This window comes from Brassica napus, chromosome C3 (genome assembly GCF_020379485.1).
Source record: "Brassica napus cultivar Da-Ae chromosome C3, Da-Ae, whole genome shotgun sequence".
Classification (NCBI taxonomy): Eukaryota; Viridiplantae; Streptophyta; class Magnoliopsida; order Brassicales; family Brassicaceae; genus Brassica; species Brassica napus.
Genome location: NC_063446.1, coordinates 7,425,208 through 7,450,092, shown reverse-complemented (window position 1 = coordinate 7,450,092; position 24,885 = coordinate 7,425,208). Strand labels below are relative to the sequence as shown.

At 39.1% G+C, this 24,885-nt stretch overlaps 6 protein-coding genes and 1 non-coding gene across 11 annotated transcripts; 3 read left to right on the top strand and 4 right to left on the bottom strand.

The window, feature by feature from the left end:
* Positions 1-4,145: 4,145 nt before the first annotated feature.
* Positions 4,146-7,966, top strand: LOC111211565 (cysteine--tRNA ligase 2, cytoplasmic-like). Its single transcript, XM_048752334.1, has 7 exons — positions 4,146-4,875; positions 4,987-5,050; positions 5,213-5,374; positions 5,467-5,640; positions 5,762-6,046; positions 6,128-6,253; positions 6,346-7,966. The coding sequence occupies exons 1-7, from the start codon at positions 4,718-4,720 to the stop codon at positions 6,898-6,900; spliced, it is 1,524 nt and encodes a 507-aa protein (XP_048608291.1). The 5' UTR covers positions 4,146-4,717; the 3' UTR covers positions 6,901-7,966.
* A 294-nt stretch (positions 7,967-8,260) lies between these two features.
* LOC106351062 (protein GAMETE EXPRESSED 1) lies at positions 8,261-11,063 on the bottom strand. Its single transcript, XM_013790879.3, has 5 exons — positions 10,936-11,063; positions 9,794-10,337; positions 8,820-9,721; positions 8,594-8,738; positions 8,261-8,516 (listed from the first exon to the last, which is right to left on the bottom strand). The coding sequence occupies exons 2-5, from the start codon at positions 10,264-10,266 to the stop codon at positions 8,267-8,269; spliced, it is 1,770 nt and encodes a 589-aa protein (XP_013646333.2). The 5' UTR covers positions 10,267-10,337; positions 10,936-11,063; the 3' UTR covers positions 8,261-8,266.
* A 134-nt stretch (positions 11,064-11,197) lies between these two features.
* Positions 11,198-13,537, top strand: LOC106345988 (beta-1,2-xylosyltransferase). Its single transcript, XM_013785225.2, has 3 exons — positions 11,198-12,129; positions 12,348-12,497; positions 12,575-13,537. Exons 1-3 carry the CDS (start codon positions 11,449-11,451, stop codon positions 13,328-13,330), a joined length of 1,587 nt encoding a protein of 528 aa, XP_013640679.2. The 5' UTR covers positions 11,198-11,448; the 3' UTR covers positions 13,331-13,537.
* A 399-nt stretch (positions 13,538-13,936) lies between these two features.
* On the bottom strand, positions 13,937-14,009 carry TRNAA-AGC. Its single transcript has one exon. It is a non-coding gene; the product is annotated as a tRNA-Ala (tRNA).
* A 221-nt stretch (positions 14,010-14,230) lies between these two features.
* On the bottom strand, positions 14,231-15,848 carry LOC106345987 (mitochondrial import inner membrane translocase subunit TIM22-3). The gene is made up of 5 exons (XM_013785224.3): positions 15,615-15,848; positions 15,158-15,222; positions 15,006-15,078; positions 14,842-14,895; positions 14,231-14,598 (listed from the first exon to the last, which is right to left on the bottom strand). Exons 1-5 carry the CDS (start codon positions 15,814-15,816, stop codon positions 14,348-14,350), a joined length of 645 nt encoding a protein of 214 aa, XP_013640678.2. The 5' UTR covers positions 15,817-15,848; the 3' UTR covers positions 14,231-14,347.
* A 1,107-nt stretch (positions 15,849-16,955) lies between these two features.
* On the top strand, positions 16,956-20,336 carry BNAC03G14160D. Of its 5 annotated transcripts, XM_048752333.1 has the most exons (3): positions 17,651-18,104; positions 18,311-19,545; positions 20,115-20,336. In XM_048752333.1, the coding sequence occupies exons 1-2, from the start codon at positions 18,044-18,046 to the stop codon at positions 19,519-19,521; spliced, it is 1,272 nt and encodes a 423-aa protein (XP_048608290.1). In that variant the 5' UTR covers positions 17,651-18,043; the 3' UTR covers positions 19,522-19,545; positions 20,115-20,336. The 5 variants fall into 5 exon arrangements, with proteins under 5 accessions (XP_013640677.2, XP_013640676.2, XP_013640675.2 ...); XM_013785223.3 differs by lacking the exons at positions 17,651-18,104; positions 20,115-20,336 and adding an exon at positions 16,956-17,170 and having other exon boundaries at positions 18,311-19,702; XM_013785222.3 differs by lacking the exons at positions 17,651-18,104; positions 20,115-20,336 and adding an exon at positions 17,019-17,201 and having other exon boundaries at positions 18,311-19,702.
* A 153-nt stretch (positions 20,337-20,489) lies between these two features.
* On the bottom strand, positions 20,490-23,029 carry LOC111204368 (heterogeneous nuclear ribonucleoprotein 1-like). The gene is made up of 5 exons (XM_022698886.2): positions 22,798-23,029; positions 22,614-22,702; positions 22,279-22,517; positions 20,992-22,057; positions 20,490-20,887 (listed from the first exon to the last, which is right to left on the bottom strand). The coding sequence occupies exons 3-5, from the start codon at positions 22,498-22,500 to the stop codon at positions 20,874-20,876; spliced, it is 1,302 nt and encodes a 433-aa protein (XP_022554607.2). The 5' UTR covers positions 22,501-22,517; positions 22,614-22,702; positions 22,798-23,029; the 3' UTR covers positions 20,490-20,873.
* Between the last annotated feature and the right edge of the window lie 1,856 nt (positions 23,030-24,885).

The following is a 24,885-nucleotide window of genomic DNA, read 5'->3' as shown; positions in this document are numbered from 1 at the left end:
TAAAGCAATGGCGCTTTGAGAATCACAGAACACCTCAACAGCTCTCTGTTCATAACCAAACTCCTTCAGGATGCCTTGAGCCACAACGCTTCCTTAACAGCCTCATTCAACGCCATATACTCAGCTTCAGTGGTAGATAAAGCCACAACATCTTGTAGAGATGATTTCCAGCTGATAGTATTTCCTCCAAGCGTGAACACAACACCACTGATTGATCTTCTTCCATCAATATCAGCTGCATAATCTGAATCACAGTAGCCTCTGAGAACAAATTCTGAACCCTTTTTGTAGCAGAGCTTCGTTTCCATGGTACCACGAATGTATCTCAACACCCACTTGACTCCCAACCAGTGTTCTTTGATGGGATTCCCCATGAACCTGCAGATCATCCCAACTGGATAAGCTAGATCAGGTCGTGTGCCAATCATAGAGTACATAATGCTTCCGACTGCATTGGCATAAGGCACTGACTTCATGTACTCTTCTTCATCTCTTAACTGCTCTGGTGTAGCTGCCCGCAACTTCAGGTGTGCACCTAAAGGTGTTGACACTTTGTTCGAGTTTTCCATTTTATACAGCTCTAACACCTTTTTGAGATAGCTTTCCTGACCCATCCACAGCTTCCCTGCAACACGATCTCTTCTGATTTCCATACCAAGAATCTTCTTGGCTGGTCCAAGGTCTTTCATATCAAATTTATCACTCAGCTTATGTTTCAGTTCTGCAATAACGCTCTTCTCTTTAGCTGCAACCAACATGTCATCTACATAGATGAGTAGATACGCCTTTGATCCGTTCTCGTGTGCTTTGATGTAAACACAACTATCTCTGAGACTTTGTGTAAACCCAATCTCAGACATATATCCATCAAACTTCTCGTTCCACATCCTTGGTGCTTGCTTAAGACCATATAGAGCCTTGTTCAAGAGACACACTTGATTAGGCTTGAACTGATCTTCACAACCCTCAGGAGCTTCCATGTATATCTTTTTATCTAACTCTCCGTGTAAGAAGGCTGTCTTGACATCCAGCTGTTCAAGCTCCAAGTTCTCTTCAACAACAATAGACAGTAGTATCCTTATAGATACATGTCTCACTACAGGGGAGAATATCTCAGTATAATCAACTCCTTCTCTCTGAGCATACCCTTTGGCAACAAGCCTTCCCTTAAACCTTGGTGATTCAACCCCTGGAATTCCAGATTTATGTTTGAAAATCCAACGGCAACCAATAACACGTTGTCCTTTTGGTCTCTCGACAACAGTCCATGTATGATTCTTTTTTTGTGATTCCATCTCCTCACCCATTCCTTCTTTCCAGAACTCCCAATCATCACTAAGCCTCGCTTCTTGATAACTTCCAGGTTCTTTTATATCTCCATCGACAGTGGTAATGAGTGCTTCTGCGTCAAAGTGATCATCTTCATCATCAGTATCCTCACTGAAGTACCCCTCCACATCAAATCTTCTTGGAGCCCTTACTTCTCTTCTAGCTCTGTCTCTGACGAGATGATAACTCACTGGTGACTCAACAGCTTCTTGATTCTCGTTTTGGACTTGTTCATCTGATTGCTCAAGATGATCATGTCCTTCCTCTGCAGCTTCTGTATCTTCATTTTGAGCATTACCATCAGGTGTAGAATCTCCCAGGGATCCTATCTCTTCCGAGAGATCTCCACCTGAACCTGAATCTCCAGTTCCTTCTGGATCAATGTTGAAAAATTATCTCTGAAGTCTCATATTCACTGCCCTGAATCTGTTTTCCCCGTTGAATACATCCTTGTACACAACATTCTCTTGGAACATCACATTTCTACTGATCATACACTTCTTCTCTTCTAGCAACCAAACCTTGTAACCTTTAACTCCTGGTGGATACCCAAGCATTACTCCCTTCTTGGCTCGTGGAGTAAGCTTTCCATCGTCTGAATGTGCAAAATAGACACACCCGAATCTTCTCAAGTAACTGTAACCCGGCGACTTTCCTGACCATTTCTTGTCTGGAATCTCAAAGTTAATTGCAGAAGATGGTGTTTTGTTTATCAATGTTACAGCTGTTTGAGTTGCTTCAGCCCAAAACGTCTGAGGTAGACCAGAGTCACTCAACATACTTCTTACCTTCTCCATGATAGTACGGTTCATCCTCTCAGCAATGCCATTTTGCTGAGGGGTGTATGCACACGTTCTATGCCTCACGATCCCTTTTTTCTTTACAGAAATCATTGAACCTCGTGTTGCAGAACTCAAGCCCGTTGTCAGTTCTAAATATCTTCACCTTTCTCTCTGTCTGGTTCTCAATCATGATACTCCATTCCACAAACTTACCATAAGCTTCATCTTTGTGCTTCAAGAAGTACACCCACGTCTTCCTAGTGTAGTCATCAATAAACGAGATGAAGTATTGGCATTTTCCTAGAGACAATGGCACACTTGGAGCACCCCATAAGTCTGAATGAATGTAGTCTAACCGATCTTTAGTGTCATGTGTAGCTACTGAGAAACTGACTCTCTTTGCCTTGCCATACACACAGTCTTCACACATCTCCATTACAGAGACCTTCTTTCTGTCTAGAAGACCTTTTCTAACCAGCAGATCAAGGTTCTTCTGACTCATGTGACCCAGCCTTCTGTGCCATAAGACAGTATCATCGCTCTTTCTCTCTGTTGCATACATCTGACCAACCTCTGGCTTTCCCTGCAGTATGTAGAGTTTCTCACACCTCTTTCCACTCATAAGAGTCTTGGTTCCATCTTTGACACTGAGAATCCCGTTCTTTGATTCAAAACTGCATCCAAGTTCTTCTAGTGTTCCCATAGATAGAAGATTTCTATCCATCTCAGGGATATACCTTACACATGTTAGTAGAAAGGTTGAGCCATCTTCATTTTTGATTCTGACATTACCAACTCCTTTCACCTTAGACGTAGTCTTGTTTCCCATACGTACTGATCCTCCAACATCTTCTCTTAGAGTCTCGAACCATTCTTTCTTATGAGTCATATGATAGCTGCATCCAGTATCCATTACCCACTCGTGTTCCAGATTTATGTCTGTTAACAACAGTGCTTCTGACACATATAAGCCTGCAGCATCATTCTTGTTATCTTTAACCATGGCAGCTTCTCCTCTGCTGCTACTTCCTTGTTGCTTGGACTTGGTCTGAAATTTGTTCTTGTTTGAACAAGTATTCCTGAAGTGTCCTTCTTCTCCGCAAGTCCAGCACACCTTCTTGTTCTTAGACTTTGATCTTGACTTTGACTGTCTAGAAGATCTGTCTTTCCCCTCTGACCTTCCACGTTGATCACCTCTGTCCCTGACATACAGACTTTCTGCTTGCCCTTTAGACCCACGTGAGTTTGAACCTGTCTCAAGTTCCTTAGCGTAAATGGCTGCAACAACTTCATCAAGCGTCAATGTTGTTCTTCCTGAGCCATATCTTAGCGTGTCACGTAGTTGATCAAAATGTTTAGGTAGAGACATAAGCAACAAGATAGCTTGGTCTTCATCAGAAACCATAACACCAATGTTCTCTAGATCCGTTATGAGATGTAGGTACTCATCAATGTTGTGTTCAATAGACAAGCTTTCAGACATCTTGTACCCATAGAGCTTCTGCTTCAGGTAGAACCGGTTTGGAAGCGCTTTAGCAAGATAGAGCTGGTCCAGTGCTCTAATCATCCCAGCTGCTGTTTCTTCCTTCCTTATCTTCCTCAGAACTCTATCAGTAACGCTCAAGATGATAGTGCTTCTAGCTTTCTTCACTTTCTCAGCTAAAGCTTCCGCCTTTTCTAAAGCTTCTTTCTTTTCTTCACTTGTTTCACCCAGATCTGTGACTTTCTCTGTTGGTTTACCAGATTCTTCCAAAGCTTTGCTCAAACCCTGAAGATCAATCTGAGCCAACAGTTTGTCTTTCCACAGTGTGTAGTCCCCATGACCATCAAACTTCTCAAGCTCTATTCTTGACGACGACGACGACATGGTTCCGTTCTGACCGTTAGATCTTCAGGAACCTCCACAAGTTACTCCAACCTGTGCTCTGATACCAATATGTGAAGAAGCATCCTACTCAAAGACGTCTCCTTTCGTGATAATATGCTCACACACTCAAGAACTCACTGAACAAGTTGATGAACACTCAACACTTAAAAGGGAAAGCAAAGAACAGAACACTTTAGAGCAAGAACAAGACACCAGATTGTTAACCCAGTTACACCCGTTAAATAGGGTGTTAGTCTGGGCCGGGAACTGTCTCCCGGAATCCACTAGATCAAAGGTTACAAGAGAGTATCAGACACCCCACAAGCCCCTTACAAAGCTTCTCTCGGAATCACTCTCTACCCACTTCCCAAGAACAAAGATACAAGTTTATGCTGTGTATTTTGTTCTAACTTCTTGTCTTACTTTATCTCTATGCAATGTACCTATTTATATGAAAAGACTTGATGACCTAGTTGCTTCTGTGATGCCGTTTTGATTCCATCACAAGCACGCTCCATGTACGGAACCAGGCTGTCTACTCTCTCTTATCTTCTTGTTCAGTACCCGACAAACAGCAGTTTGCTTTTGCTTTTATGAGCTGCGGCAAACGGCTAGTCTTTGTGGTCCTGCAAAGAGAAACTCACGTGGTCTTGTCCAAGATACATTGATACTTCTTCTTCACGTCTTCTTCTTCTTCTATCTTCTTCATGATTTTCTTTACTAAGTCTCAACAAGAGAAATGGAGTTGAAGCTGTACAACACGTACACGCAGCAGAAGGAAGTGTTCAGACCGATCAATCCCGGGAAAGTCGGATTGTACGTCTGTGGAATCACAGCTTACGATTTCAGCCACATCGGCCATGCTCGCGCTGCCGTTCCCTTCGACGTTCTCTACAGGTATCTTCTTAGTTAGGGGTTTTAAATTGAATTGAATCTGTTAGGTTGATGATTTTGGGTATATCCGACCGATCTCAAGAAAGCATCAAAGAGTGTTGTTTGGTTATGCAGATTCTTGATGTATTTGGGTTATGAAGTTACTTACGTCAGAAATTTCACAGATGTTGATAACAAGGTATTGTTATTTTGTTCTTTTCTTGTCTTAATCTGACACATGATCATGAACATTTACATGACAAGAAAATGTTATTTGTCTTTATGCGTGTTTTTACTCCATTCAATGAACTTTTGTCTGTGTGTCTGTAATGAACGTTGGTCTAATTAACAATCTCCGCAGATAATCGAACGTGCTAAGAAGAATGGAGAGAAACCGTTAGAGTTGAGTAATCGCTTTTGCCACGAGTATTTGGTTGATATGGGTGCTCTTCAGTGCCTCCTTCCCACCCACCAGCCTCGTGTCAGCGACCATATGGATCACATTATTAATATGATTCAAAAGGTAGGCTCACATTTGTGTACGATGATGATCCATATGTTGATGTGTATGATGATGATGATGATCCATATGATTAATCAATCTCCTGGTTACAGATCATTGAGAATGGTTGCGGGTATGCTGTGGAAGGGGGCGATGTGTTCTTCTCTGTCGACAAATCACAAAACTATGGTAAGTTGTCTGGTCAGCTGCTGGAACATACACGGGCTGGTGAGCGAGTTGCGGTTGATTCGAGGAAGCGTAACCCTGCTGATTTTGCCTTATGGAAGGTTGGAGTGATTCAAAAAATCGTTTTTTAACTTTCCATCTATGAATCAGCAAAATTGATGATTGATGATGAAGTGTAAAAAAATTTTCTTTTGCTAAATTTTGTGTGTAATATTGTTGTAGGCTGTAAAACCTGATGAGCCGAGCTGGGAGAGCCCATGGGGTCCAGGAAGACCGGGATGGCACATCGAGTGCAGTGCCATGAGTGCTCACTATCTATCCCCGAGATTTGACATTCATGGTGGTGGTGCTGATTTGATATTCCCACACCATGAAAATGAGCTTGCTCAGACATGTGCTGCATGTGGTGAGCATGGTGGTGTTAATTACTGGCTGCATAATGGCCATCTCACTATCAATAACGAGAAGATGTCAAAATCAAAGGGCGACTTCAAACCAATCAGAGAAGTATGTTTCATCATATTTGTTCCAATCATTATAACATGAATGGTTTTTTTTTATATATTTATTTTGTTACAATCTGTGTAGGTGACAGAACGTTACCATCCATTGGCTCTGAGGCACTTTTTGATAAGTGTACACTACCGGTCTCCTCTGAGCTACTCAGCGTCAAAGCTAGACAGTTCCTCAGAACTTTTGTATTATGTTTATCAGGTGCAGTTTTGAAGCTACTCAACAGTTTTTATTAGCCGTGATTTTATTTATTCAGTTTCTATCTCTAAAACCTGTGATCTTTGTTTTACTAGACATTGCAAGATCTTGATGACGCTCTCTTGCCATATCGAGAGGCAATGTCTGAAGAAGCTGAACCGACTTCAGAAGCCAAAGACATCATTATCAAACTCAAAAGTGAGTTTGATAAAAAGATGTCAGACGATTTGAATACTCCCCATATACTAACGGGTTATTACCAAGTTGCATTGAAATTCATCAACGATTCCATCGGCAAGCTCGAGAAAATGCAGGAGAAACAGAGGATGTCACTGCTTGTGTCACTTGTTGAGATCGAGAGAGGAGCCAGGAAAGTTCTTGAAGTGCTTGGTTTGCTCACTACCCTGAGCTATGCCGAGATTCTGAAAGAGATGAAACAAAAAACACTCACAAGAGCAGGATTGAGCGAAGACGACCTTTCACAACTAATTCAAGAAAGGATAATGGCGCGGAAGAAGAAAGAGTTTGAGAAAAGTGATGTGATTAGAGCAGAACTGGCAGCTAAAGGAATAGCTTTAATGGATGTTGTCGGCAAAGAAACTGTGTGGAGGCCATGCTTACCTTCTCAGGCTACTAATTCCAGCGACTAAGCAAAAGAACAATTTTTCATCTCTCCACATTCTTCTTCTTGTTTAATATTCTCTCTCCTTTTTTTTGGACAAATTTAATATTCTATCTTTATTACTCTTTGTTTGCATCTGAATTTTCACAATGACAATTGTATATCAATTGTAACTGTATATGTTACTTTGGATATTTGCTCTAGCGCCGAACATGATTTTTAGATTGTTCACAAATGACAAGTATATTATCTATGTGATTTCGGTTTTCCGAAACTGAACCAAATTTTTGATTTTCTGTTAACGAAAAAAACTAAAAATAATTCAGAGATTAACCGACAACTCTTTTGGTTTGGTTCGGTTATCGGTTGAAACCGAGATTAACCGAAATCTGTTTTTTTTTAAATTGAAAATACGGTTTAAATCGGGTATTTTCGATTGAATTCGGTTCTATTAGTTAAGTTTAATTGATTATGGTTAACATCGGTCCAATTTCAACATAAATCGGTTTAGTTTTGGTATAATAATTCGGATCCAAACTGAAAAGCCCAAATAAACAGAAAATAGGCTTAAACACGTTTTTGTGAACGGGAAAAAAGGAAACAGACTGATTACATCTGAATCACGACGGATTACTCCAGATCCTCCGATGAAGCTTCCGCGAACAACGACGACGACGGGAGAGTTATTCTGGGGATACTTCTTCGTGACAATTGGTTCCGTCTCCTTCTTCGGATTCGTCTTCGCAATCATCGCTTCGACTTTGTTTCCGCTCTCTCAAAATCCGTTAAACCAAGGTCTGAAGAATGATAGGTACTACTACTGCTTCTTGGTCCCCTTGACTATACCAGTTATAACGGTTGCCGTCTACTTTCATTGGCTAAGCATGAAGCTCTTCAAGCACGCCTGATATACATCCCATTAGGATTTGTGATTTTTAATTTCACTCTCTCGCCTGATATATGCATTCTTCTAGAGTGTTTTGATGTATTCAGATGAAATTAGATTGTTCAATTTCTTGGGTGATTACTACAAAATTAGGGCTTGTGCAATCCATTTGATGATAAATATGCAAGAGGGAACGTTTTGAATTAAATGTCGTTAACTCAACTAGAAAACAAAAGCTTAGAACGTGATTATTGGGGGGGGGGGGGGGGTGTTTAGGCCGCTGAGAACCCTCACCCTAAGAACTCCTTTTAAGCTTAAAACCTCATTTTATTCAAAAAACAAAGAATGAGGTTCTGGAATAAACGCCTTCTACTGGCTAAGATTATGAAGTAGCATAAAATTACAGTTTGGATCCAGTGGCTGTGTACTCGCCATTGTGTTGACGATGTTGAAACTCTCCCTAGACATTACATCATATGTGATGAATGCTTTGACTTGATTGCTGGCTTTATCGAGCACGGAGATTGTACAATCTTGATGATGAGGTGAACACCGAACTATCCATGATCTGTTCTGGAATCTTGTAATCTGGATCTCTGAGACTGTCACCGTCATCAATTATATCTGTATCAATCCATGTATTCCAATCAACCTCGCTCTCACTATCTTCATCCCACGAGAGATCTCTCTTGCTTTGCATGCTGTTAACCTTATCTACTAGTCTTAAGAGTATATCGTGGTTTAGTACTTCATAATCCCTGCGTTTTCAGTCAGTTAGTATAAAAATCAGCTTCTATGTTTCTGGTTTGTTTCAAAAAGAGCATTTGAGACTTACCTGTATGTAAAAGCAGCATGAAGAAGCTGAGCTGAAGCAAGAGCAGCGTATATAGACCTGATAACGTTTATAATCCATGCTCTGTGTTCTGCATCATTCACGTAACGCAAACTTGCCACTTCTAATGCTAAGGTAACGCACAAACCTGCATCAGTAAAATGAAAAAGTTCTGTTAAGAAACTAATGTATTAATAACTTTATAAGAGAGATGGAGTATGGTACTTACCAATGTAAAGCCTTGGCCTTATGATGTAAGTTTGCTTCGTACTCGTAAACATGTAGATAACAAAGATCGACAAGAAGTAGATGAAGAAAGCTTTGATCACCCTAGACTCAACAAGCATCGCATTGTGCAAAGCAAACAGCTTATCCAACGCCACAAACATGCTCGCCTGCTTCGCCTCAAACGCTTCCTGAGCCGCAAGCATCGATTTCGAATTCTCAAACAAGTGATCATGAACCTGTTGAAGCTCCTCTTGCCGCTTCGCAAGATCCTCCTGTTGCTCTTGGCTAAACTCCACAAAACGTTGCAGTGTACTCCTGCTCTCTTGCAACGCCTCGCTCTGAAACTGGTTAAGAGACTGAATACTCTCGATGGCTACGGATTGACCGTCTAAAAGCTTCTGCTGTTTATCCAACGTAGTGTTCGTGATAGTCCCAATGGCACTGGTTTGATTCTCCAGAGCAGACATTTTGGACGTCATTTTCTCTCCAAGAACGTTTATCTCACCACCTATTTGTTTTGTGTCGTTCTTTAACTTGTCAACACCTTCTTTGACGTCAGTAACAGTATCGTTAAACATCTCCATTCCAATCTTCATGGCTTCTCCCATCTTCTCTTGACCTTTCCTCAACTCTAACTGTGACTCTGTGATTCCCTTTTGTTCTTGATAGATATCTTTGGTTTGCTGAGACAAGCCACTCACTTGAGTTCCTATTGCAGTTGTGGTATGAGCCACGTTCTTAACCACAACATCTACTGACCCTAAAGATTCATGAATCTTGCTAGAACTCTGCAGTAAATCATCTGATTTACTCTCCAAGATATCAAGTTTCTCTTCTGTTCTTTGAGCTGTTCTCTTTAAATCATTCACAAGCCTCTCTATCTCATTCTTCAATGCATGACTCCTACCACACACAGAAGTTAAATTCAGAATCCATTACACAAGCTCGAAAAAAGACAAAACTGAAAAACCTTACTGTAACTGTTGACAGATGGTGTTGGTTTCAAGCATAAACTCAAGATAGATCTTGTGCTCATGATCATCTAACTTCTTGAGGCAACTTATCATTGTTGATCTATCATTGCACGTGGGGAACTCCGGTCTTCCTGATTCCTTCTGGAAGCAATCGCTCAGATGCCAAGCAAATCTCTTCCTCTGTTCTTCTGTAGCAACCATGTCCTTGCAGCCAGAGATAAGGTAACTATATGCAGTTTGCCAGCAGCTGCTTGGACCTACAAGCTGGTTTTTAGCGTTTTCAAGGATTTGGACCGCCTTCTGATCGTTGAAAACTTCTATGGAGAACTCGGGGTTGGATTTGATGGGCCGTGAGAAGGAAGAGTCTGTGTTTTGTTCAGAAGAAGAGAACCATCCCCAGCTGTGGGATAATATTGAAGAATCTAAAAGTATAATGAATAGAAACAGAAGAAATTTTCTGTTAAAAAGATCCATTTTTAAAAGGTTTTTCTTTCTCCTTTGTGTTGAATCCTCTTCTTCTCCGGTAGATGTGTGATTGATTTACCCTACAACCAAAAAAGATCAGATTGTTACGTTCTGAAAATTGTATATAGATAATATGCAAAACTTAGAGCGCAAGCAGAAGAAACCCCATGTCGGTTTTTTTTGTTTTTTTTTTTCGTGAAACCGTCATTAATGAAGTTAACAAATAAAGAGGATTATTAACAAATAATTTGCAGATTAAAAAGGATATAAATCAAACTCATTAAATATTTCCTTTCCTCTTCCAGGGTTTAGTTTAGAGACGTCTTTGGCCATGTTCGTTTCGCTGCGTCCACTTTCTATATCGTTTTTTTAGACTAATACATGCATTTTAAGTAGTATCGATGACGTTAAAAACACATAGGAAACACTACTATCAATTCTGTTGTCAATCGAACAAGAAAATTACATACATGAAGAGGTTGGAATACAGACAATGTTGGAAGATTAAAAAACCATCTAAAAATAGTTATCTAATACTTTGAATCAGAGACAAGTCTCTACGTTTATGTTTTACAGAGTGGCAAAACAGATCAAGTACAAAAATAAACACGGACTACAATTTTTGGAGATTAACTAAGGATTAGACTAAGTAGTAAAACAAGTAAAAGCAACACTTACAGAACAGAGAGATCGAAGACTTTTGAGCCGGCGTTCAGGAGAAAGTGTGTGATCTTCAAGAGGGGAGAGTGACAAGAATTTAAAAAGTAACTGAACGCGTTTGACAAAAAGAGAAGGAAACGTTCCGCGAAAAGTTTGGTTTACTCCGGTTTGAATCGATTTCCGATATCAAATTTAATTTATTCCGGTTCGGTTTATTTCGGTCTGGTTCAGTAAAACAATCAAAGAAAAAGCGAAGAGAGTCCGTGGAACTTTCTGTCACCTTGACTAAATCGGCACCTTCGCAAAAATCCCGAGATTCTTCTTCTTCTTCTTCTTCTTCTTCTTCTTCTTCTTTCTCACCTCTGTCACCTTGACGAACTTCCCGGCGAAAATTCCGATGAAGATCTCCACTAAATCCTTCACCAGCGTTTGATTTGACTTCAGCATCGAGAGAGAAACTCATGAAAATCTAAAAATAGAAAGTCCAGTTCAATCAATTCTCGAAAAGCGCAAATCAAGGAAACGAGAGAGATGATGAGTAAGCGAAATCCACGGATCCTGAAGATAATCCTGTACATGCTACTCCTCAACTCTCTCTTCCTCTGCATCTACTTCGCTTTCCACTCTTCCTCCTCTCCCGAGCCGCCACCGCATCATCCTCACCTCCCGTCGCGATTCCGCGTCTCCGTCACCAACAACCAATCATCGATCCAGAAGCCGTGGCCGATCCTGCCTTCCTACCTCCCCTGGACGCCGCCGCAGAAGGATCTACCAACTCGCTCCTGCGAAGGCTACTTCGGGAACGGATTCACCAAGAGAGTTGACTTCCTCAAACCGACGACGACGGTTTCCGAAGGGAGCTGGTTCCGATGCTTCTACAGCGAGACGCTGGAGAGCTCGATTTGCGAGGGGAGGAATCTGAGGATGGTCCCGGATCGGATCGCGATGTCGAAGGGAGGCGAGAAGCTGGAGGAAGTCATGGGGAGGAATGAGGAGGTTGAGCTTCCGGAGTTTCGCGAAGGCGCGTTTGAGGTGGCCGAAGATAAGAGAAACCGCCGCATTGGTGGAGGTGGCGGCGGTGTTTCGCGGCGGTTGGTGAGTGATGAGATGTTGAATGAGTATATTCAAGAAGGCGGCATTGGTAGGCATACAATGAGAGGTTTGGTTGGTTCGATTCGTGCTGTTGCCACCGATGATTTCGTTTGTGAAGAGGTTCGTTAATTGATCTGAGTGATGATTACATATGAACATAGATAGTCAATAGATATGCATAATAAGAAAGTTTTATCTTGGAGCAAAAACAGTTTTGGAAGATCAAATCCAGTTCAAGATATACATTAATGAATCATTGACATTGTAATCTTTTATTAGATTCTTGAAACATTTGTAATGTTCTTGTTGATTGATGTTTTGGTTTTGATTGGCTCTAGTGGGTGGAGGAACCAACTCTGCTCGTTACTCGATTCGAGTACGCGAATATGTTCCATACCGTTACAGATTGGTACAGCGCTTACGTTTCCTCTAGAGTCACCGGTTTGCCTAATCGTCCCCACGTTGTTTTCATCGATGGACACTGCACGGTACTCTCCTCTTCTTGGTAGTTAGATGAATCTAGCAGGAGTTTCATGTCCATGTTGTGAAACCTTTTTTTGTGCAGACGCAGCTAGAAGAAACATGGAACGCTTTGTTTTCCGGAATCAAATACGCAAAGAACTTCACCAAACCGGTTTGTTTTCGTCACGCCATTCTCTCACCGTTGGGATACGAGACCGCTCTATTCAAGGGCTTGTCCGGAGAGATTGACTGCAACGGAGAATCAGCTCACAACCTCTGGCAAAGCCCTGACAACAAAAAAACCGCGAGGCTCTCGGAGTTTGGCGAAATGATCAGATCATCTTTCGGGTTCCCTGTGAACAGACACCGGTCAACAGAAAAACCGCTGTCGTCCTCATCATCATCCCCTGTCCACAACGTTCTCTTTGTCCGCCGTGAAGATTACTTAGCACACCCTCGTCACGGAGGTAAAGTCCAGTCTCGTCTCATCAACGAGGAAGAAGTGTTCGAGTCATTGCGCCAGTGGGTTGCTTCTGGCTCTACGGGTCTGACGAAATGCGGGATTAACCTTGTGAATGGGTTGTTTGCGCACATGTCGATGAAAGATCAAGTCCGAGCCATCCAAGACGCGTCGGTGATTATAGGAGCTCACGGAGCGGGACTGACACACATTGTGTCTGCGACACCAAACACAACGATCTTTGAGATTATAAGCGTCGAGTTTCGGAGGCCGCATTTCGAGCTTATAGCTAAGTGGAAAGGTTTGGAGTATCATCCGATGCATCTGGCTAATTCACGGGCGGTTCCAACGGCTGTGATTGAGAAGCTCAAAGAGATAATGAAAAATCTTGGCTGCTGACAAAAATTCTCCGGTGGCCCGTGAGTTCGAACCTTAGTGGTCACGGGATGTTTCTGTATTATTATCTTTTCTTGATTTTTAGGTGGGTTAATGATGTCAAGTGTTGTAGATTTGCGTTTGCTCTTTGTACCAAACATGCTTTTTGACTCGTGTGTTCGAGCCTTGGCAACCACGGGATAATTATTATACAGTCTTACTTTTCTTTTAGATTTTCCAGTACATTATTTATTAGATGTAAAACTGCTGACAGTGGATATTCTCTGTATGTTTTACTTGTTACGTATGTGGCACGGAACAACCAAATCAGTTAAGGTTTTATCTTTTTCTGTAACCATAAAATTTAAAATTACTTGTTCATCTTTGCATTGCCGCTTCTTGTATGTTTTCAAATTGCATTCATTGTAGTGGCTGAAGTTCGAGATGGCCTTTTTGTGCATATATATCAGGTATTTGTTGATAACTTGAATGTAGCAGAAGATTTATAGCGGAGCAAAAGGATGAATTGAATTCAGAGTAACTGTTCGAATTGTAACTCAACTTGTCAGTACATGAGTACATGTAAATAGATATTGTGAACAGAAGAGAGAGAAAAAAAAAATGAGTAATTGGAGATGCGGGGTATCGATCCCCGTACCTCTCGCATGCTAAGCGAGCGCTCTACCATCTGAGCTACATCCCCGTATGCTTGTAGTTCAATAAATTATAATGTCTGCCCTGATGATGATGATTAGATGATGAAGAGACACCCTTGGAGAGGATCCATTATGACCTTTGCTTTTTACAATGGTCGTTAAATACTGTTCCAAAACGCTTTTTGGTTACAACTTACAAGCAAAGGACTGTTTCTTTGTCATTCATTATGGTAAAATAATCAATGGTATCCGAGCACTATTTGTTATATAGTCTGAAAAAGACATACATCTCTATTTCTCATTGGCTCAAAGCCGCAAATCCATTTTCATCTGTTTTCAACATCTACAAAAAGTCATTACAAGAGGTTGGCAAGATACAAAAAACTCAACGTGCGCGGGGAAATGCGAGCTTCTTGGGTTTTGTTAAAGAGTCGCAGAAAGAAGAGAAAGCTCCTTTGATTTCTTCATGGATTGGGAGAGCCAAAGAGAGCGGTAACTCATCTTTGAGACTTGTGCTTTGATCATGCCTCAGCGAGACAGAGTGAGCCAAAGCTGTTTGTCTTTTGTTGAGTCCTTCAAGGATGAAAGAAAAGGCACCGAAAGTGAGACAGCTCTGTAGCATTGCTTGTGGTGCACCTGCAACACACACGATCATCAAAACTCGTTGTTAGCTCGGCAATGCATCTTTGTTCTTTAGTTCAACACGAAGTTATATCTCTCTGCTACTTTTTTTTTTTAAGTCATAGCCTGATAATAATTAGATCTCTATAAAACGTAAATAGGTCAGAGAGTTTATCATCTTAATTGCAAAGGAAAAGAGCAGATAAAACACTTGCAAATGCCGGGATATGAGTTTAGAAATGTTATACTAGTTCTTACCGGGGAAACTAAGAGCAAGTCCAGTGCAGCAACCAGCAACTCCAACGTTAATCGCTGCAAATTAAAGATCATATAAAACGAAGAAGTGACTATGCATCGATATTATATCGTAGAAGTGAGAAGGGACAAGAAGAAGAAGCGTCTTAAAGACTAAAGAGTCTCACCATCATCTTTCCCTCGCAGTTTCTTCAGAAGGCAAACAACCAAAGTGTGTACTCCTGATAAAACCGCAAAAGTCTAACAAGGAAAAAGACACAGTTACTCTGTGAAGTTCCAATGAACATACTCAATTCATAAAGACTCAAAACTTAGTCACCTTAGCAGACTGACCCGCATCCGCAAAAGATCCCTTAAACCCTTTCTTCTTAAACAATCCGGAACCTTGAAACCCCAACTTATTTCCGTGAGATTCATGGTTTCAACAAACACATAAACAGATCCTCTCCAGTCACTTAATCCAAGTCAACACAGAAATCTTAGCTAAACTAACTGCAAATCATAAACAAAGCTCAAGCTACACCAATGAAGTCTACATAGACCATGTTTGTCCCTAACTCAAGCAATGTGGTTGTGCCTCCAGTCATTAGATCCCAACAATTAATGAAAGCATACGGATAAAGTCCATTCGAAAACCTACGATCACTAAACCTCTAGCTCAAGTACTCTGTTCGAGTTCAAATACATCTCACTCTCGAGCAAGACGAAGCAGAGAATCATCCACAACCAGCACATACAAGAAGACACAGTATGAAGCAACGAATTAGAAGTATCACCATATCCGAATACAGACCCCATGACGGCGCCGCCAGCAGCGTCTCCGGCGAAACGGACGAGACAAACGGCGGGAGAAGGGATTGCCAACGCATTGGAAGAGTCGTGAATGGTCACCGTCGTCACATCAGCATTAGAGTTGGCGTTAAGGTTTGAATCGGAATCGAGACTCGTATCGACGTCTGGGGAATCCTCGGCGGCCATAGCTGAAAAAGCTGAAGATAGTTTTCGCTTTCTATCTGAATTTACTTTTCCACCTGTAGGCAAACAGTATTTATGGGCCTTTGTTAGGCCTCAAATAAAGCTATCGGGTCTCTAGGAAGAGCCCACTAGAACTGGACAGTACACAGTAGACTGTCCATTTCTTAGATTTTTGATTTTTTTTACCCTATACTTTCTGGTTTCAATCCGGTTCCATTTCAAATTTTAGATTTTAGTATTTCTGAAATTTGTTTTTTAGGCTCGTTATAGAAAAGAAATTAACAATGTGTTATTGTTGTAGCTTACAAGGCTTTCTTTATTTTCGAATTATTTCGGTATTCCAAATTTTCAAATATTTTTTTTCCAAATTTGTTTTATTTAAGAAATTGATTTCATTAACCAATAAATATATAAACCGGGGAATAGCTGCACCGTCCATGTTAACCCAAAAAGTCACCGTCCCTGCACAAATCAATTTCAGTCTTTCAGGTTTAGTTCATTGCAAGTGACTAGTTTATTTTTTTTCCTTATGATAGATATAAATATGTGAGGATGGAGAATAATTTAACAATAATTTGGAGTTAGGGGAAAAGTTGATTTCTGAGTTAATAAAATTGAATTTAAGATTTTAAGCAACTAAAAGGAAAGAGTAGGCATCCAGATGATGGTGACATTTTTATTTTATAATGTTAGCAATTACATTTTGAAAAATGTGGCATCAAAAACATATAGAAGTAGAACCAATAATTGTAAAAAGAAAAGGAAAAAAAAATGATATTTAACTCATGAATGATGACAATATACAAAGTTAAAAAAGAAACAGCACTTTCGGATCTTTTTATATCATTCTTGTGGGTTCTACATATCTTCAAAAAATCATTTCTTTTTAATATCATATCCAACTTTAACCTGTGTAGTCATGCATTCATATCCACTCATTTATCAAAGACAAAAACGATATTTGTGTCTATATATATATAGAGTTGCAGAAAGGTATAATTAAAGTTTTCGTCCGCTTCTTTACTTCAGAAATTCCATAATTATTTAAGATAATCATATCGGTATTTGTTTGCAATTTGTATTTAGAGAAGAAGAAAAAACATTATTAGAGAGAGATCATGTGATTGAGAATGACTTGATAATTGATATGCCGTGCTAGAAACTCACGAGTGGGCCCAAAAGAGCCCATTAAAAAGAAATGAAAACGCTCTCTGCTAGCTTTTATTCTTTTTAATAATTTAACTTTGGCGGATAATATTTGCCAAATTACAAAACCAGCAGCAACACAGCAAAGACTCCTCCATTAACGCTTTTGCCAGCCAAAAGCTCACAGCTTTCCTTCTTCCAAACAGCTCCTGTAAGTGAATTCATCCGCGTGAAGTATCATTGTAAGCTTTTACGATCTTCCTTTTTTTTTATTGAACGGTCTCATAGAAAAGCTTTTAAACTTTCAATCTACTTTTTATTCACAGCCGAAACAGTTGAATTTTGTGACTATGACCCCACTACTTTCTTTAGTGGTCCGCCATAGAAGTGAATGTGCTAAAACCCTAACCTTCTCTCTCTCTCTATATATATATATATTTCTCGCAGCCGACGACCCCTAAAGTTCCAATCTTTCTTTTTCAACGGTTTTGCATTTAAAGTCTCTGTTTTGAAAACTGTTCTGTTTGTTTCTAACTTTCTTGTGTAACTCACATGCTTGCTTGTTGTTCATCTTCTTACACGAGTACAACTACGAGTTTGTCCTTTTTACTCTTCTTTTTCTCTGTTTTAAGTTTGTCTTCTCTTCTAGTTGCGGATCAGAGCTTGGTTCTGGATTTCAAGGCAAGTTTTTTTTTTTTTTTTGAAGTAATCACACCTTCTTTGTTTGTGTTGAGTTGAGTGGGAGCTGTGACATAGTTTTGAATTTTTGCTCTCTGGTCTGATTGGAACAAGCAAGAAAGTTTGAAACTTTCAGTTAGGTCGTCGGTTGTTGTCACTAAGATAAAAGTCTATTCCTTTATTTATTGAACCCTCTCATGGATTATTTGACTTGGTTTAGAGTTTGAATTGAAATTAAGACTCGTACTTAAAACATATCTCTAGTTAGGTCTTACGTTGTTGTCTCAACTTGATCTGTGGATTTTGGCTATGTTGATTGTTTATTGAATTTCGAGCGATTTTATTATGAGTTAGAAACTCTCATGTATAGCTACTAGCTCTGCTGAGCTTAGCTTGGGCTAAAAGCATGAAAGACAGAAACTCTTCCAAGTTTTCAACTCTGATTTTGACATCTAACTGTCCTTTTGGTTGGTGTTTGATCTTTCAGTCTCTGGTTTTTTTCTTTTCCAAATCTCTATCTTAAGAATTGATCCTTCAGTTACATTACATTTGTGATTTGTTTTCATAACCTCCTATAAACACTTACTCTCTGTGTTCAGTTCTTATAGCCGTTGAGTCTGTTAGACACAGTTAAGCAAATCACAACTTTTTTTGGCCTTTTATGTTTTTGCAGGATCGTTTCTTATGGACTCCCCACAATCTGTTGTTTCACCATTCAAGACTGGTGAGTCCGAGAATGAGAAATCAACTTCCGTGCAGAGCTGTAAAAACCAATCAAACAGCATCAAACCCAATGGAAAAGATTCCATCAGCTGCGGCCAACAAGAACTTGTTGGTGGTACTCTTGAGGTTTATGTGCATCATGCAAGAGACATCCAGAACATCTGTATCTACCACAAGCAAGACGTGTACGCCAAGCTTTGCCTCACAAGTGATCCTGCAAAGTCTGTCTCCACCAAAATCATCAACGGAGGTGGGAGGAATCCTGTTTTTGACGACAAAGTCAAGCTTGACGTCAGGGCTTTGGACGCTTCCCTCAAGTGTGAGATTTACATGATGAGTAGGGTGAAGAACTATCTTGAAGACCAGCTTCTTGGTTTTACTCTGGTTCCTATGTCCGAACTTCTCTTCAAGAATGGGAAACTAGAGAAAGAGTTCTCTCTTTCTTCCACTGATCTGTACCATTCTCCTGCTGGTTTTGTTCAGTTGTCTCTCTCCTACAATGGATCCTACCCTGAAGTGATGGCTTTTCCAGCTGTTTCTGGTGATGATCAAAGTGGAAAGAATCAAGAAGGGTCTGAATCAGTTCCGGATGAGTTGGAGAAGATAGAGTTTCCGGATCCTAATGTTGCAAATGAAAACGAGAAGATGGTTTCTGAGTATTTTGAGATGTCCTCTTCCACTATTGAGTCAGAAACTTCAGACAGCTTGGTTACTTCTGATACTGAGAAACATGTAATGAAGCAAGATTCACCTGAGAGCAGCAATGCAACAAATGGAGACGCTTCTCCTCACGCTTCAGCTCACTCAGCCACAGAAACACCAAACCATGAGCATCTCTCTCAGGTGAACTCCAAAGCGGATTCTCAGGAAGAGACAGGGAGTGAGGCTTCAGCTGAGACATCTGAGGAGAAGACTGTGAAACCCATCATCAGTGTGAGGAAGGTTGAGACAGAGTCAAAGGTGGTGCAGCAGGATATAGTGGACATGTACATGAAAAGCATGCAACAGTTTACTGATTCACTGGCTAAGATGAAGCTTCCTCTGGACATTGATAGCCCAACAAAGTCAGATGATTCAAGCTCTGATGTTTCTCAGAAGCTGCCAACACCAAAGAGCAACAAAGGATCCCGTGTGTTTTATGGGAGCAGGGCTTTCTTCTGAGCATCTCTTTTACCAAGTTCAGAGGCAAGAAAGACTAATCTCCTAATAATGTAATTTTTATAAGGTTACTATTTGATGTTGAACCTCCCATGCTTTAGTTGATGTGAAGTTATTATTATGCATCACTAGCCTTTGTACTATTTAGAAACGTATGTTGCCTAATCATGTTTGTTTTTCTCTTCCTGAAATGCTTATTTTTTAACATCCACAAGAATCTCTGAAGCTTAGTGAGTAATGCTAAGATTGCTTAATTATTAGGACAATCATCATGTGTTGTGATTGTCACTCTCTGGACCCATTTTTTTTCTGTGTGACCATCAAGAGGAGGTCCCATAGGTGGGGAGAGAGGCAAATGGTCCAATGATTCAGCTTTCTGAAAACAAATGGTTGCATGTTCTTTGGTTAGTTGAAGTGTCTCTTTCATAGGATTTTTAAAAGATGCTTTTTTTTTTGTCTTTGCACTATTGTGGTAAAAATAATAAAGGGATCCAACTGTAATATTGGTAAGGATTTAAAGATTATCACAGGGGTAACAGTGAATGAAAATGGTTTTCACTAACTACTTTCTCTAACATTTTCTTTGTGTTTTGTAGCTAGCTAGCAAAGTAGCAAGCATCGGAGGGGAACTTGGATAACTTCATTGGCTTTGGTGATCATATGCCGTTTGCACATGTATATAGCATTTAAATAACATTTGACAGACTCTTTGTTACTGGGACCTGTGTGTCAGTGTGTATCTAGTGTCTACTGCATGTTCTCAAACTTTTTATTGGTTTATCAACTTTTTTCTTAGAAAAATTCGTCTATTCTGTTTATCTGACCCTTTCTATCTTTAGTTTATTTCCTAATCGAGTATGGAAAACTACAGTTTATTTACCTGAAAAAAATATCTAAAAGTAAAAAGAGTTTTCATAAATTTTCTTCCACAAATAATACATTTAAAAGTTGACAAAAAAATTAATAGAAAATAAACCAAAGTAAATATATCTCATTGATGGAATATGCAACAAAATAGTCATATTTTTCCCACACTAAATGTAAACGAAATATTCATGAACAATTCCATTGGAAAATAAGGAGAAAACAAAAAGTAAAATTACAAAACAGAGCACTGAAGAATCTTGATCGAAAAGTCCACGATCTTTGTTTGGTTATTCCTATTAAAAAAAAAGGCTTTTGAGAAGAACATTGAAAGCAAATCTTCACTCATTCATGTTGTTGTATCTTTTACTGCTGCTACAATCTTATCTTTATATAAGAACACAAAAACTGTTATCAACAAAGTTGGTTTCCTTTGTCACAAGAACCTCTTCAAACTGCAATGTATAGCTGTTTCTTTCAGTTTTGATAACCTATGCCTCAATACCTAAAGAAAACACAGATCAGAACCATTAAAATCTCGATCAAATGTAATCAAAGTCAACAAAAGAAAGTCTTATGAGAACCAGGAAACTTATTAGTGTTGTTTACCTCTATTAGTTTGTCTATTTCCAACATTGTAACTTTCTGAGTCATTTGCAGATGGGTCTGAGCCCACATTGTCAATGTCATAACCGTAAGAGAAAGCGTCTATCTCTTGAGAAGACTGTGGTGGTAGCTGCTGCTGCTGTTGCCGCCACATTGAGTCACTGTAAACAGAACCGCCTCTGTACAAGTTTCCTATAGAACCTTCAAAAGGGGAAGCAGAAAGTCCAGAGCCTGTCTCAAAGTTTCTTCCATAACCATTGTTATCATTACCAACAGCAGAAGAAGGAAGTCCCCAGTTCCCTCTGTTGTTTCCACTAGACACATTCAAGTTCCATCCGGGTTCTGCATTGTCAGTTCTGTTCCCCCACAAGTCTATGTTGCTAGAACTGTAGTGAGACTCGGTTCTGTTCTGTCCAATTGGAGAGGTGTAACGGCTTGGAGAAGCGTTGTTGAAGTAAGGGTTGTTAGGGAACCGGTTAAACGTTATTCCATCATAGCTTGGATTCAAGTTCAAGTTCAACTCATGATTCAATCTACCACTACCAATAACAGGACTAAACCGACCACCAACAGAGCCTCCTAGATTGTTGTAATAACCAGAAGCAGGAGCAAAGTTGTTGAAGTAGCTATTATTAACAGACATCCTATTAGACCCACCTCCATAGATGCCACCATAACCAGCACCATGAAGCGGGCTTCGGATGTTCGAAACCAGCGAAACCTCCTTAGGAACAGCTCTTTTGACCTCAACTAGCTTCCCATTGAGCTCATGGAAGGTCTTGTGGAGAACTCTATCAACAGCATCATCAGAGTCAAATGTAATGAAGCCAAACCCTCTTGGCCTCTGCGTGTTGTGGTCATACATCACCACAACATCAGCAATTGTACCAAACTGATCAAAGTAGTTCTTGAACTCCGTTTCTGTAATGCTAGACGGTAAACCTCCTACAAAGATCTTCTTTGTCCTGTTGCCACCACCATGGAGAGGTGACATAAGGTGTATAGGACTAGCGTGTCGTTTCATCACCTGTTGATGATCATCTCGTGGCACAGCCTTCTTCGCCTCAACCTGGGAAAAACAAACGCCGGACGTTTACAGAATTAAGGAAATAGTGTCTATCAGTATTTATATATTTATGGATTTATTTATGCAAATGCTTTACAATTATTCAGTTTGACCTATCGTAGAATTTGAGTTCCTACACTTCGTACAGTCTACTGTGCATTTCATAGAAGATTCTGCTAAGATCTGAGCTTTTTCTATGGACAAGAAAGTTAAAAAGAAGGTACCGTGCGGCCATCGATGATGTGTTTCTCCAAGATGACTCTCTCTGCAACGCTGGGATCAGCAAAGACGATGAATCCAAAGCCACGTGCACGTCCCGTGGCACGGTCTCTCATGATCACAGCTTCAACGACATCTCCATAGTTGGTGAAATACTCTCTTAGCCTTTCTTCATCTGTGTCCCATGATATCCCACCAATGAAGAGCTTCCCTAGATCCGACTCCATCTCTTAGCTCCTCCTGCCTATACACAATCCAAACAACAACTTCAATCGCAAGAGTCGTCTCAGATGAAACTGAAAAAAAAAAAAAAAAAAAAAAGCAAAGACGTGGAACATACTTTTGTTGTCTGAAAATCTAAGACGGAACCTGATCTTGTTGTATTTGTTCTTGTCCTGATCAAATGGTGAAATTGGATGTTCTTGAAATCTGAAAAAAAAAAATGCATCATCTCATCAGAATCATAAAACCAAAAAACCCAGAAAGAAAGAATTTAAACTTTTAGAAAAAGAAGAAAGAATCACCATTGATGGAGAAGACCCAGATGAGGAAATGTGAATAGAGAGAAACAGAGGATGTTTTGTTCATTCATCCTTTTAAGAACATCTCTTCTCTCTCTCTCTCTTTCAAAGTTATTAAAAACCTTTCCTTTTGATACCTGTAAATGGTTTTCCTAAATACTCCATTAGGAAGATTTCTTTGGTAATTAATTAATAGTAGAGATTAAATAGTCTAATATTTATAAGTATAACTGAATTATTTGTCCCAAAAAGAAAATATAACTGAATTTTAAAATAAATAAATAAAACAAAGGCATGTTTAAGCTTAAATTGAATGCAACTGATGAGATAGTTGATAGTATTAAATATATTTCTCAAATATGACTAAAATATTACTATCATGGAGACCCATAATATCATGTATATGTGACCTAACTTTTCCAAATAAAATATAGAAAATTTTGAGATTTTTTATTTAATTAGCTTTTTTAAATACTTTACAATATTGTTAAAGAAGACTAAGTTGTTATTCAACATTTTTCAGTTAATGTCATTTTTCATTACAAACTTTAAAAGCACGATAACTTGTTTGTTTTCATTTTTATAATTTTTCCTAAACAATGTTTTTCTAACACTACATTCAATGTCATTCCCTAGAAAAATGGTTTATAATCTGAGTAACCATAATTGTGAGTCAGCCATATGTATAGTAATGTTTAGGTACCTTGATTCTATATATATAAGCGGTGTCAGAGTTCTGACTCGAATCCTGACATCTCGAATTCAGAACTTTATTGCAACTGAAACGAACTTTTTGTGTAGACAACAAAAACTGTGAGAATGGTATCATGATATAAAATAACCATCGTTCATTGGATGGAGAATAAAGGTACCTTAATACATGTACAACTTGTCTTGTGTGTAGGCAAAGACTAGCCAAAAGGATCTTTCTGGTATAATGATGTTTATTGAGTATCTAATAAGGGACGCATTATAAACAAACAATTATCACCTCTTGCAACATTGTGGAGTTCTTGATACTAGTCTTATAGACAACTCACATTTAGTGATGCCTTAATATTTTTAAAATTATCATTATATGTTGTCAATAAATCAGAACTGTTCAAAATAATATTGGTTCGTAAGATGACAGTGCATTTCCATTAAATAATAATATTATTGTATATATTAAATTATAAATAAATAGGAAACAACTAAGTGTAATTCGTGGTTACTAGATATCTATTAAAAGTATAATTTTTATATAGTTATGCTAGATTGAAACAACTGTTTTCTTGGTGTAACATGATGGTGGTGGTGTGTGATTATGCGAAGGACAACAACTTTTTGGAATTTTAATTTTTCATGCAAAGTTGTCGTTTTAAATATTATAGTAACGTTTACGACAAAAAAATAATATTATAGTAACGTTTCTCTTTTTGATTCCTTTCTCCTTTTAAAATTGTTGTAAGCTTTATCAACTTGCGAGAACAACCTTTTTAGATTTGTTTAACATTTTCTTTCTACCTAATTTTTTTATGATACACCAGTAACACCACACATTTTCGCACCGTCTTTGATCGTTTTATGATTGTGAGGCAACATAAAAGAATTTAATTATTCAGCATTGAAATGATGTCCCTGCAAGAAGGAATCAAAAGACGAGAAATACATCAGATAATCTTCATTCTTCAACACTCAAAACTAAACACAGACTCAAATTCATTGATACAAGGAGCCAGTAACTAAAAATTAGTTCAAAAAAAAAAGGAGCCAGTAACTATATAGATTTAAGCATATATATAAATAAGAATGACTCTTCTTTTGTTTTTCTCTAGCTTATATAGGTCCCATATATCATCAACATAACCAACTCAACTACTCATGGCAAGTTTGATTTCCCATTTGTTCCAATAGACATTTTCTTGTTTCATCATTTTTTTTTACTTTCACATGATATTGTCATGTAAGATTTAAATAAAATCAGCATTTCTCTACTTAGATTTAGTGTATTGTATCGTTGTTTCCGATCAGTGATCACTCGTGACCCACAGTTATCAATAACATAAATGTATGGTTCAGAGATAAGTTTATTACAGAAAAGAAATTGCC

Excerpts from the sequence above, each read along its gene's own strand:
- LOC106345988 (XM_013785225.2), top strand. The coding sequence starts at position 11,449 with ATGATGAGTAAGCGAAATCCACGGATCCTGAAGATAATCCTGTACATG. Across the intron at positions 12,130-12,347 it reads ATGATTTCGTTTGTGAAGAG|TGGGTGGAGGAACCAACTCT; the intron begins GTTCGTTAATTG and ends GATTGGCTCTAG. Across the intron at positions 12,498-12,574 it reads TCATCGATGGACACTGCACG|ACGCAGCTAGAAGAAACATG; the intron begins GTACTCTCCTCT and ends TTTTTTGTGCAG.
- LOC111204368 (XM_022698886.2), bottom strand. The coding sequence starts at position 22,500 with ATGGAGTCGGATCTAGGGAAGCTCTTCATTGGTGGGATATCATGGGAC. Across the intron at positions 22,058-22,278 it reads ACATCATCGATGGCCGCACG|GTTGAGGCGAAGAAGGCTGT; the intron begins GTACCTTCTTTT and ends TGTTTTTCCCAG.
- LOC111211565 (XM_048752334.1), top strand. The coding sequence starts at position 4,718 with ATGGAGTTGAAGCTGTACAACACGTACACGCAGCAGAAGGAAGTGTTC. Across the intron at positions 5,375-5,466 it reads TTATTAATATGATTCAAAAG|ATCATTGAGAATGGTTGCGG; the intron begins GTAGGCTCACAT and ends TCCTGGTTACAG. Across the intron at positions 6,254-6,345 it reads TTTTGTATTATGTTTATCAG|ACATTGCAAGATCTTGATGA; the intron begins GTGCAGTTTTGA and ends TTGTTTTACTAG.
- LOC106351062 (XM_013790879.3), bottom strand. The coding sequence starts at position 10,266 with ATGGATCTTTTTAACAGAAAATTTCTTCTGTTTCTATTCATTATACTT. Across the intron at positions 8,739-8,819 it reads AAGGCCAAGGCTTTACATTG|GTTTGTGCGTTACCTTAGCA; the intron begins GTAAGTACCATA and ends TTACTGATGCAG. Across the intron at positions 8,517-8,593 it reads CATGCTGCTTTTACATACAG|GGATTATGAAGTACTAAACC; the intron begins GTAAGTCTCAAA and ends CTGAAAACGCAG.
- LOC106345987 (XM_013785224.3), bottom strand. The coding sequence starts at position 15,816 with ATGGCCGCCGAGGATTCCCCAGACGTCGATACGAGTCTCGATTCCGAT. Across the intron at positions 15,079-15,157 it reads ATGCGGGTCAGTCTGCTAAG|ACTTTTGCGGTTTTATCAGG; the intron begins GTGACTAAGTTT and ends TTTCCTTGTTAG. Across the intron at positions 14,896-15,005 it reads ACTGCGAGGGAAAGATGATG|CGATTAACGTTGGAGTTGCT; the intron begins GTGAGACTCTTT and ends TTTAATTTGCAG.
- BNAC03G14160D (XM_048752333.1), top strand. The coding sequence starts at position 18,044 with ATGAAAGACAGAAACTCTTCCAAGTTTTCAACTCTGATTTTGACATCT. Across the intron at positions 18,105-18,310 it reads GACATCTAACTGTCCTTTTG|GATCGTTTCTTATGGACTCC; the intron begins GTTGGTGTTTGA and ends ATGTTTTTGCAG.